The sequence below is a fragment of the Mytilus edulis genome, chromosome 5 (assembly GCF_963676685.1).
Source record: "Mytilus edulis chromosome 5, xbMytEdul2.2, whole genome shotgun sequence".
NCBI lineage: Eukaryota > Metazoa > Mollusca > Bivalvia > Mytilida > Mytilidae > Mytilus > Mytilus edulis.
In genome coordinates, this window is record NC_092348.1 from 13,536,676 (window position 1) to 13,549,726 (window position 13,051).

At 38.2% G+C, this 13,051-nt stretch overlaps 1 protein-coding gene across 1 annotated transcript; it reads right to left on the bottom strand.

The window, feature by feature from the left end:
- Positions 1-3,335: 3,335 nt before the first annotated feature.
- LOC139524937 (tRNA 2'-phosphotransferase 1-like) lies at positions 3,336-3,782 on the bottom strand. The gene has a single exon (XM_071320112.1). It carries the CDS (start codon positions 3,780-3,782, stop codon positions 3,336-3,338), a length of 447 nt encoding a protein of 148 aa, XP_071176213.1.
- Between the last annotated feature and the right edge of the window lie 9,269 nt (positions 3,783-13,051).

Sequence of the window (13,051 nt, forward strand, 5' to 3'; positions counted from 1 at the left end):
TCTCCTTGCGGCGGGTCACCTTCACCCTTCAGCCCTTTTACCAACCACTTTAGTTCTGGGTCCTTACCCTGACTCTCACAAATCTCATCCACTGCATATTTCCCCAAACCAACGCCATAGTCACCCGGAATGACACAAATGGACATTTCCCCTGTATCTGGAGAAACAACCACATTCCCGTCTGCCACAAGTATCATTACCCTTGAAACATGAATTTCATCCAAATCTTGACCTCGGCTATTGGCCTGGCCCTGAACCATCATGACTTCCGGTGCGGGTATAACCTTGGTAGCAAGAGGTACAACACAATCTACCTCCTCTGCAAACCCAGACCACTGCCTATGGGCTTTTGCACAGTATTTACAACCTTTACATGGGAGATTGGACAATTCTACTTCCGTAGAGAACCCCGGGCATGGTAGTTCTGTCGGGATTCTGGAAAGTCCATCAGCGTTTCCATGTTTTACACCCTGCCTGTGTTGGACAGTCATATGGTACTGGCTGAGTTCTTCCATCCACCTAGCCAATTGTCCCTCTGGGTTCTTGAACCTAAGGAGCCATGTGAGACTCGAATGATCAGTTCGGACTACAAATGGACGTCCCGCCAAATAATGACGAAACTGGCGGGTAAACCTCACAATAGCCAATAGTTCTTTTCGTGTTGTACAATAGCGTTGCTGCTCTGGGGCCAGTGTTAAACTTGAATACGCCACAACCCTTTCTTTTCCTTCCTGGACCTGTATCAGCTCGGCTCCCAAACTTTTATCGGAGGCATCACAGTCCAAGATGAAGGGATCTGTGGCATTCGGTAGAGCGAGTACGGGGGCTGAAGTCAAGGCCATTTTCAATGTGTCAAAGGACTCTTGCTGTTCAGTTTCCCACCTGTATGGTCTTTTACCTGTGACCTCTTGGAGGGGGACAGCTATTTTTGAATATGCATGAATAAAGGATCGATGGTAATTAGCAAAGCCGTAGAACCTCTCGATATCTTTACTATTGTTAGGGGTAGGCCAATTTTTTACATCCTCAATATAGCCTGGACCTATCTCCATACCGCCTTCTCCTACTACTCTCCCTAGAAACTCCACTTTCTTCTGAAACAATTCACACTTTTTCGGTTTTAGTTTGAGCCCAAATTCCCGGAATCTTTGCAACACCGCCCTAAGATTAGTGAAGTGGGCCTCAAAATTTTGACCTAATACCAAGATATCGTCTAAGAACGCCAAGACTATGTCCCTTGTGAGCCCCCGTAGGACCAGATTCACAACCCGTGCGTACGTGGCCGGACTGTTGCATAAACCAAACGCCATCCTGGTAAATTCAAACAGCCCGTACTTTGAAATGAACGCGGTCTTCGACCGATCTTGTTCCCGAATCTTAACCTGCCAATACGCAGAATTAGCGTCAAGTTTTGAATACCACTGGTTTCCCGCCAAAGTATCTAGACATTCCCCAATCAAGGGTAGGGGGTATACATCCTTGACCGTACAGGAATTAATGGCTCTGTAATCAATGCACCACCTGACCCCACCATCTTTCTTACGAACTAGGACCGGGGCAGAGCACCACTCTGACACTGAAGGTTGGATCACCCCCGCCTCGAGCATTCGCTTCAAGTGGGCTTCCTCCTCTTGAGCAAACCCCACAGGCGTTCGCCTCATTCGCTGCTTAATAGGCGGGTGGTCCCCTGTATCAATGTGGTGTTCAATGAGGGAGAAGTTGCCCAAGTCAAATTCATTGGCCGCAAAAACATCGCCAAAGTCCGACAACAAAGAAGCTAACTGTTTTTGCCCATCTGTATCTAGATCGGTTTTTGACTTGTCGAACAGATCTTTTAGATGATTGGGCACACCCTCCTCAACCAATGAGTGATCCTCCCCTTCAACTTTGCAAACCCAGGGGTCATTTCCTTGGGCCAATACCAACTCCGTGCCTGGAAGTATTTCAACTTCAATCGCCCGGGCTATCATCTCATTTTCTGGAATTGTCACGTGTTTATCCGAAATATTCATCAAACAAATAATAGGGTGACGTCCCGGGGCCTGTAAAGTTCTGGGGACTAACAGTTCATCATGGGTACAGGGCTCAACCACGTATCCTGACAACTCATTACTGAGGTTACACGATACCCTCATAACTGAATTCGGGGGCACAGTGACTGTCTTATCCAAGAGTACATTAGCTTCACGGGGGACTTGTCCCACCGCACCAGATGTCATGGGGATAACTTCATCTCCAATTTTCAAATGCCCTTCTAACATATCCAATGCCACTCCCTCTTCTCTTAACAGATCAAAGCCCAAAAGCATGTCATCTGAGATTGGAGCTACATAAATATTCGCTTCCATCACTCGTGCACCCAACTGAATTTCAGTGGGTCCCACAATGAATCCATTCATTTGCATACCCCTACCCGCCGTGTGCATAATGACCTCCTTAAGAACTGGGGGGACAACCTTCAGGGACTTGTACACTTCCTCTGAAATAAGTGTCACCTCTGCAGCAGTGTCTACAACTGCAAACAAACTCTGCCCCTGAACCTTTACAGGTACCCTGAAAACTGAACCAGAACGAAGTCGACAGACTGTAACCACGCCCTCTTCATTCTCGGGGTCACCTTTACTGTCTTGCATGCCTTTCACCAGAGTGTTATCTAGGTCACTACCTGAGGTTTCATCACCAGGTTCCCTAGTTGCTTCGCGATATCCTGGGGGAGGGTCGTTTTCAATTTCAAAAACCCCATCCCCTGTGGAGTCCGACCAATTTCCAGACTGTTCAGTATTTGGACCAACTTTTCCCCATTCAGTCGACTTGCATGTGCTGTCAAAGAAATGTTTCCCCGGGTCTGCACTTTGAGTAGACTCGGACTCACGTGCCCCAACATCATATGACCCCTTTACCTGCTGTGAAACCTGTGGGGTATCCTGATGGACACACATAACCTCGTTCACACTATTACATGAAGAGCCTATTTCGCAAATCAGATCTGAATGTTCGGCTTCAATTGATTCGTCGTCATCATGAAGACTGACAGAGGGATCTAAATTCATGTATTCCCCTGAATCCAAATGCTGGGCAAATGAAATGTACTTTGCTGGAAGAGTACCCTCCTCATTCCCTGAACACAAAATAAGTCCACTGTGGGACCGGAAAAACTTGTAACCGTCCTGCTGAGCCTCTTTTATATCGACTTGAACGATTACTTCCCAATGCGGCTTCAGACTATCTGGGACTTGGGTACTAAAATGAATGTGAACCCGGCCCATCTTATTGATTCCCATGCCAACTATCCCATCCCATCCCACCATACTGGTGCAATGGTATGCTTTTGTTACCTAACCCTGCTTAATCAATACCAGGTCAGAATCATGTATGGGGATTGAGTGACCATGATTTGCCTTAATCTTTAGTCGACCTGTTATATCATCAGTTGATAATCTAAACCTCTTATTGTCGTCAAATCTTACAACCCTACAAATATCTTCGTCCGAGTACCCCTTTAGACCAGGTTGACAACTCAGGATTTCATCAACAAACAGGTACCCATCTGATTGTACATCATAATTGTATTTCTGGGCTCCATGTCTTAAGGTATAGGCTAAATTCTTTGACAAGTGGCGATCTGCCTGCCGAGGGGCAATGCCCGCTCCCTCGCTCCCTGTTGAGGTTGAGTCAGATCCCACATTACCCCCTAGACTCCCTTCCTCCATACTACTTTCAAAAGCAACCCTTTCCCCTGTCAAGTTTCCCTTAGCTTTTGGGGGCATAAATGTAAGAAGCATTGGTTCAAGTAACTTTACATCAGATGAGGGTTCAGTCCCACTATCAACAATGTTGCCTCTAGATGTAACATTCGTGGCTGGAACATCCTTGTCTGTGGGGTTCTCTACTACTTCCCTAACCCAACTATTTGTGGTTTCGCCCTTATTGAGACCTGTATCTATTTGGAACTGACTCCGGCCTCTCGAGCAGCTCCGTTCATGTTTAAAGCCTCCTTGGAGGCAGATCTAACCTGGTCTGCGAAAGTCACAGCTTTTTCCCTATTTCTCATGGAACAATCCCTCTTCATATGCCCAGGACGGTCACAATGAAAGCAATTTCCCCGTGACCCGGGGGATGGACTGCGGGAAGGCGACCTCCGAAGTTTTTGGCAATCCCGCTTAAAATGGTTTTAGGACCCACAGCTATAACATTCCATCCTAGCTGGAGAGTGATTTCTCCCTGATGGTTGGCTAGGAGCAGGGGCTGGAATTGCAATCTTTTTAAGTTCAGACAGTAAGTCTGATTGCATCTTGTCAATTTTGTATTCTACCCTCTCTATGTCTGCTTTCCAAGGGGTCTCTGAGTCCCTCTTAGATGGTAAAGTGGTAGCTGAAACAGTTACTTCCTGTTCATACGGGTACCCCCTATTAATACTTGTCTGTCTCACTTCCCTTTTAGGACCCCTACCATAAATAGCCTGTTGGTTGTGTTGGAATCATCTCATTTTATCAATGGCCTCCTCAATACTTTTTGGACGGACATTCGAGGCTGCAGTCCCCGCCTCCTTATCAGACACCCCCTGACACAACCTGAGGACCGCCTGCTGGTACATGTGATCCTCAGGTAGGTCCCTGAATGCCTTTGTAGCAAGGGAAAGAACCCTGTCAGCCCAGTCTTCCAGATTTTCGTCTGCCTGTTGACGGGCAATCTGAAATTGGACCTGAGCAGTTTCAGGCAACTCTTTATATCCGAAACGCTTTTCGAACTTTTCGATCATATCCGTGAATGACATGTGTTTATTTCGATCGGTCAACATTGCGTAGTATTCGCTGGCCTTATCCTCTAAGCACCAACAAATTTGATCCTTACACTCTTGAGGGGACTATTCATATACCTCCGCGTACCGTGAAAATTTCACATAGAAGGCTTTCCAATTTGATTTTCCATCATACTTTAGAGTTTTGGGTGCATGGTCAACTTTTTTATGTGGCTGGGACCCCTGCACCCTTGGCCTTGTTTGAATCCCTGATGGCGGCCCTGGATTGTATGGCGTGAAACCTCCCTGTACCTTGTTTTGTGTTGCATTTGGCTGTGACTGGTTAGGATCTATGCCATACCTATAATCTTGCCCCCTGCCATTTTGTCCTGATTGTGGGGCCATATTGGGCCTGACTTGGCCCGAGCCTTCCTGATATGGGATACCTAAATATTGTACCCTTGCCCGCATGGGCTGTGGCCCTACACGGTAAGGTGTTGTAGTTCTGCTGCTTACCTGTGTATTTATCTGGCCCACCTCATAATGGTTTGAGGGTTGGGCTTCATTTAAATGTGGGAGTGGGGGCCTTATATTACTCTGATCCCTGGGTCCTCTTGGTTTCTGGCTGGCCCTCCCTTTTTGGTGTTTTTCATATCTACTTCTTGGCGTCTCACCGGGTCTCCACGAAGTCTGATCCCCACCTTCTTGATGGTATGGTGCTGGGGAGAAGCCCTGGGACTCATCGAGAATAGCCCCGGGCTGAGATGGACAACCATAACCTTGATGTTGGTATCCAGTATTTGAATTTTGGGATGGTGGATACCACTCCGCTTTAATATTACCCGTGTACACCTTTTCATACTCTTGAGTCTGGGACCTGTACCTGTTGTCCCTCTGGGCGGGGTTTAATTGAGGCTGACATTTGTATTGGGTATCATGCCTGTCATATGCCCCCTGAGGCTCAGTATCCCATGGAACACTGTCATCATCTGATTCCCCTAAAAAGGCTGAATTCATAAGACCAGGGTCCCCTGGGGTCCGTATGTCTGACCACCCTTGTTCCTGTTTTATTTGGAAGGGGGGTCCCCTCATTGATGGTGTTCTCCCCATGGCCACCCGGTCTACCCTCTGCACCATTTCATCATACTCCCTACGGTCATGAGTGGTTTGGCCGTGGGGAGGGGGGCCTTGATGGTAATTAACAGACCCGGAAAAGTCTACCCGGTCAAGGAGGTTGAATGTTACCCTCAAATAACTAATTCCGGATAGGTCATCCTCTGTGATGAACCCTTTCCCCTCTCTTATATCTAATATATGTTCCGCTATGCGGGGCCCTACCCCTGGGAGTGTCAACAACTCTTGGTAGGAGCACTGGTTTATATTTACCCGTGCCATTATTTACCTTGATTGTGGGCAAGTGTTCAAACAAATTTATTTATTTGAAAATAAATAATAATACACAACTACACTTGCTTACCTGTGTATATTATGGGTGGGCAATTGTTAGGACAACTTTATTTTATTTCAAAGTAAATAACAATAATTATACACAAATACAATCTGCAGTCTGTTGTTTTCTTTTTGCCTGCAGCGCCAATGATAGAATGTATGTCTATTAAGTCCGAGTTCGCTATCAACGATGGCTGTTCCGATCTAAGTTATGTCTTAGATGGAACGAATTTACCGATTTTACTTACAAGGCTGTCTGTTTCTTTTTCTGGTAGTTATCGTTAAGAGAGTGCTCATGCGCTGGTATTCCTGGACATCCGGATTAGAACCAGGTAAAACCGGGAACCAGCACTACATTTGTTTTAAGAAAATGTTTAAAATGAAAAAGACCGATGTCCAATGGTAACACACTCGCATGATTTTCACTGGAGTATAGAAGTTCGTTACTTTGAGAGGTTATAAGCGTATTGATTCAATAATAATTCTTAAATGATATCACAATATGAAATTGTAATTTTTTAAAGATCACAGCACTGTTATCAATTATACATTTATATTACTGGTCGATTTCGAAAAGGCGTTTGATACGCTAGAATGGAAATTTATTCAAAAAGCATTGGTTTGTTTTAATTTTGGTAGCAATTTCCGGAAATGGGTCTTAACTTTATACTCAAATATATCTAGTCTTGTCGTTAATAATGGATTTAGTTCTAGTCCATTCACAATTGAGAGAGGTGTTCGACAAGGGTGTCCTTTGTCTTCTTTTTTTTTAATTTATTTTGGCCGTTGAACTGCTGGCAATAAGTATTCGTAAGAACAATCAGATATCTGGTATAAAAATTGGGGGTACTGAAATCAAAATTTCACAGTTGGCTGATGATACCACTTGTTTTTTGAAAGATGTTTTCTCCGCGCAAATTTTATTAGATTCCTTTAACGATTTTGAGAAGTGTTCAGGATTAAAAGTAAATTTTTCTAAAACCGAAGCAACATGGATTGGAAGAAATAAGTTTAACAAAGAAGATTCCCTTCCTATTAAATGGACAGATGGTTTTAAAACCTTAGGTTTAAAATTTAATGCTTGTGAAGAAATGGTTTGTTCTAATTTAGATACATGCATAGAAAAAATGGAATCGATGATTAAACTATGGAGGATCAGAAACCTTTCCTTGATCGGAAAAATTGTAATTCTTAAATCACTTGCAATATCGAATCTTATTTATGTCATTTCATCTACACATGTACCAAGATCTTATGTAATTAAAATACAACGTGATATTAATAGTTTTTTATGGAATGGTAGTACTCCGAAAGTTAAATCGGAAGTTATTCAAAAGTCTCCTAGCGAGGGGGGACTGAAAGCTCCAAATTTTGAAGTACAGCTGTTATCCTTTCGAATTATGTGGGTAAAAAGATTTCTATCAGAACATGACTCCAAATGGAAACATGTTTCCAAAGCATTTTTCTCCCTTTTTGATTTAGAGGACTTGTTTATGAGCAGATGTGAATTTGAGTTTTTGAATTTGAAAGCAACTCTTTTTTATATAGAAGTGCTATCTGCTTGGAAACGTTTCAAGGGTATTTTCATCCCGTCAAATGCATTTCATGTTAGAAAAGAATTTATTTGGTTCAATCCGTTTATCAAAATTGATCAAAAGAGTATTTTTTACAGATCTTGGTACATGAAAGGCATAAGGTTCATCAATGATATTGTAGATGATAAAGGCATTTTTTTTTGTCTCATGACGCTATTAACAAAAAATATAACCTGAATGTCACTTTTGTAGACATTCTATCTATTAAGCTTGCTATACCACGTGACTGGAAAGATTTGTTATTACAACAAAACATGTCACCTACCAGCAACTCATTTGGATTCGTTTTTGAGCATGAGAATAAAAAAATGCCTATCAGTAAATTATTTGCTAAAGATGTATATTCACTTTTTATCGATCGGGGAAGTGTTTCTCCTATTTCACAACAAAGATGGGAAGAAAGTTTTAATATAGAAATTAGTGACGAACAATGGAAAAATATTTATTCATTAGCTTTCAAATGTACTATAGAAAGCAAACTACAAGCTTTTCAATATAAATTACTACACAGAATAGTCTCACATAATTATCTTCTTGAAAAATATAAACTTTCCTTAACTAATGAATGTGCCAGTTGTAAAGAAATAGAAACTATAGAGCATAAATTTTTTGAATGTACAGAAATAAAACAATTTTGGAGAGATTTTTCAAATTGGTGGTATTCAGTTTTTGGAGAAAAACTATTCTTGAATAAAGACAGTGTCATTTTTGGTGTCTTGAGTTCTGATAACTTAGTTCTAAATTATTGCATTCTACAGGCAAAATATTACATTTATTATGTAAAGAACACACAATTAGACAGACTGTTCATATCTGTGCAAGCTTTTCTTAAATTTTTGAAAAGACGTCTGGAGATATTAGAATATTTATATATTTCTAAAGACAAACACGAGTCATTTGCCAACAGATGGGGGGATTAATTTATGAAAGCTATTTAATTAAATTTATTTTTTAATATTGTTATAGTATAATGTATTCCAAAGTATTCTTAAGACGTATCATATACTGAATATTCACACCACTATCTTGTATTTTTGTACTATGTCTTATTTGCATAATGTCAATAGTATAACAATGCCATACATGTCATGTCATTCACTTATGTCTTGTAAAAATGTATGTATGCACTGTAGTTTGAACACCAAAAAGATCAATAAAAAATTAAAAAAAAATTATACATTTTTATTGAAAAAAAATATGAAAACAAAGTAACATTATATCACTGTGCTATATATATGTTTTAAAAAATCTTAGGAATCTATTTTTCTTTTTCTTCTTTTAAAATATGAAAAGTAAACTGTAATTTTTTGTTAAAGTTTTACAATAAAATACATTTTTACACTATTTCATTTAAGAACTGTTACAGTTGGGTTACAAGTAAATATTAAGATGCTAGTCCTTAAGATACTCTTACTACACGTAAAATTTAGAATGGAAAACGTATTGGTTTTGTTTAAGTATAATAATGATAAATTTGTTTCAGAAACGTGAATAATCATTTATTGATATTGCATTTCATTCGTATTCTGTGATAATCACATATTATTTCATTCAAGAATATGTTTCAGATATAAATTGTGCACCGATGGGCAAAACCCCGTACATTTTGGTAAAAATATTTGAATGACATAAGATTCTTTCAGTAGTTGAATCCTTCCGATTCGTCAGTTTATTATCAGTATAAAAAAGACCTTTGGTATAATTGCAATGAAACAACATATGTTTTAATATGGAGGATTATATATCTGTTAGTGCATGACAATCAACAATGAAATAACAAATACAGAATCAGTATAGTCAGATGTAAAGAGCGCTTCAACAATTCAAACTAATAAACTAACGACCTGATGTATGACAAAAACAATAAACGATATGAAACAAATAGAACATACAACAACAAACGACAACCACTAAATTACATACTTCGGAATGGTACGTATACAACCAGGCAGTGTTATTATCAAATTCATTAGAATGAACTTGTTTCCCTAATTTTATGAATTCCTCCTCTTTATCCATTCCACTAAAGAAACAGTCACAATAGACCACTTTCCAGTTCATCCGTCACCGGAAAAAACTCGTCAATTATACGCGCCTTTATGACGTCATTTACCAGATAGAGGGGGTCGCCTGTATCCCTGCACTATTTACGTTCATCAAGCGTCTTGGTGATCGTCATTGTGCAGGATAAACTAGAATTAATGGTTGTTCTGTAGGTACTTAATGACAATTCCCTAATGACATCAATGCTGATTGTCAATTTTGAGAATTCAATTTGTCGTATAATTCGTACAATATAGAATTATAGTTTTCCAACCACTCGCTCAACATTGGAATGGAAGTGACGACGCCCCTAAACGCACAAATGACGTTCACTAAAACCAGAGTTTTTGACGGAAATGCATCGAACTCGAAAGTTGTCTATTTCATTAAGTCGCAACTCTTCTTAACCCATTCCAAGTCGAAATTATTTATAAAAAATGAAATGCTTTGTACTTCCAAAACTTGTCTTTGAAGCAAAAATATCCAAATTCAGGGTCCGTTATCTATCCGTATCTTATATACTTTCGTGTATATTCAGTCGACATACTGCCTGCGACATTTAAACACTTTTTGTTTCAACTCTTTTCCATTTGTATCGAGATTTTGCGTGCATCTTCTTGTAAATATAAGTTGAATGAACTACAGTCATTGTGTTTTAAGCATAGTATTATAATTTCCTCGTTAAATACAAAGTTTCCCTAACAAAATTCTCTTACCTAATATAATTGTGTATATTAATACAAAACCCGTTAGGCAGGTGATTAGTTTACTTTCTATATTTCCACATACTTACTGCACAGCCACAATATAAAACTTATATACATTATTGTATTTTGAAAAAGCCAACAATATCGAAATACGCATATTTTTCTAATTTAAAGATATAATGTATGCCATCTTTATTTAAACAAAGCAAACGTTTTTTTTTCAGATTTTAGTTAAATTTTGTTTGGATTAAACGGTACATAGATGGCAGCATAAATTACAAAATAGCTAGTATTAGCACATACAGTAGAAATTCAAGGAGAAGAATTTGATAGTAAAACATTATTTGTTTATGGAATACGTCACATGAAGACGTTAAGTATTCGTAAGTGCCTCTTACCCTTTATCACAGGGAGAACGAGTGGTTTTATATTGAGAAATTTATCATTATGACAGTTGTTGAAATAGTTAATTCAATTGAAAATCAGATTATTGGAACTAAGAAATAAATTAGTACGTGTCATGCATAAATGTGGCATAAAGTAATATAAATTGAACGTCATCATCTAAAAGAAAAATATGTCTGATTTATTTTGTTGTAAAAGTATTTGTAACTTTTATGTCTCACATAATGTATTCGACACCTTTCCACCTCTAAAATATATTAATTGAATATTTAAAAGATATTAGAAATAATCAAATCGCCTGAAACTTATATTGATTTGACATTTCAATACGAAAAAAAAATCAATATATATATATATATTTCTTAAATTATTATTGAGTCTTGATTAATGTTTTTTATAAGAAGTAATTTTCGTCTAATTTATACAAGTTAAAACTCTCTATCAGTTCGTAGTAAAATGTAAATTCAAATTATGTGAAAGTAAATTACACAACGGAAAATCTGATCAGTGTAAAGTAAAGTAAATACACAACAAATCTATAACAGCAAAAGCTGACGAAACATATTTTGAGGGAAAATGGTAGTTTTCATTCTGCTAAAGGCAACAATACTAAAATTTTATAACCACTGTTTATGTGTAGTATTGGTACCTTAAATATTATTTTTTTTTGGAAATTGAAGTCAAATAGCATCATGACCATCTTCCAACGGAGCTGGTGAATATTAGTCTTACAATCGTCATTTTACATCAAATTTATAAATTTTTTGGAGTCCTTTCGAATTATTCTTAAGAAAAATTCTCTTAAATGTATATTGTAAATGTTTAACTCTAACAACTCATAGACAAATGAATAGAAATATATTGTACCCTCATCCATCGCAGCATTGATTATGAAATCAAAATAGAAGAAAAAAGACAAAAAAATCCCAAAATTAGGAATAAAAGTAGTTGTGACTTGGATGGCTAGTTGTCTCATTGGCACTCATTTCACATCTTCATATATCTATAGAAAGTTTGCTATGAGGATAGATACTGAAAGGACTATAGAACATTTAACAAATGCCAATTTTGTTTGTTCCAATGAATATGATTTTTTTTAAAGTTGCATAAAATTCTTTCAAAGGAGAAACAAGTTGACTATAACCAGATTGTAATAAAGTAATTTTAAAGCAAAGTAAATGAAGTAGCTTTTAAAACTCCAGTTACACATTCCTGTTTGATGCAGATCGCATTAGAACAATTGTAGTTTGAGTGTCCATACATTTGACAAACACGTAGGTCGTTATGAGAATTACGTTTTTATGAAGTCGTACGTCATACATAAATAGATAAGTGAGATACAATTAAGTGTAAATTCTACAGTAGACATTTGTGAGGTTCACGTTTTATACACTCTAAATGATAGATTTATTGACAATATGTTGCAAACATATCAATTGGAAAATTACATCAGAACATAGTTTGCAATAATGTATATGTATAGATAAGTGAGATACAATTAAGTGTAAATTCTACAGTAGACATTTGTGAGGTTCACGTTTTATACACTCTAAATGATAGATTTATTGACAATATGTTGCAAACATATCAATTGGAAATTACATCAGAACATAGTTTGCAATAATGTATATGTACTTGGACCTTCAATTATAGTTGATCCAAGTCTGAAATATGTCTATTTGTTGGGGTTAAGCTAATGCCAAGCACAGCCCTTTTGATACTAGTGCACATAAAATATTTCGAAACTTTGATCTTATATTTCAACATAACACAGTTTTTAATAAACTGTTTTAACAATAATCATCGATGTACAAAAACTACACTGGTGAAGATCAATGTACGTTTAAACAGTAGTTTACCAGTTGTGATGTTCAAATCGCATTTTAAATAAAACTATAAAGGCTTATCAAACCAACATTCATTCCTCATGATATTGCATAAAATCAAATAGAAGCAAGTCATGTTGCGTCTTCAGAGTAAGTTTCTCCTGTAACACGACAGGTGCTACATGTGGACCATCATCTGGTAAACCTGATCACCCTTCCAGATCAACTGAGATCACCCCCAGTTTGTGGAGGATTCGTGTTGCTAAGTCGTTAGTTTTCTATGTCGTA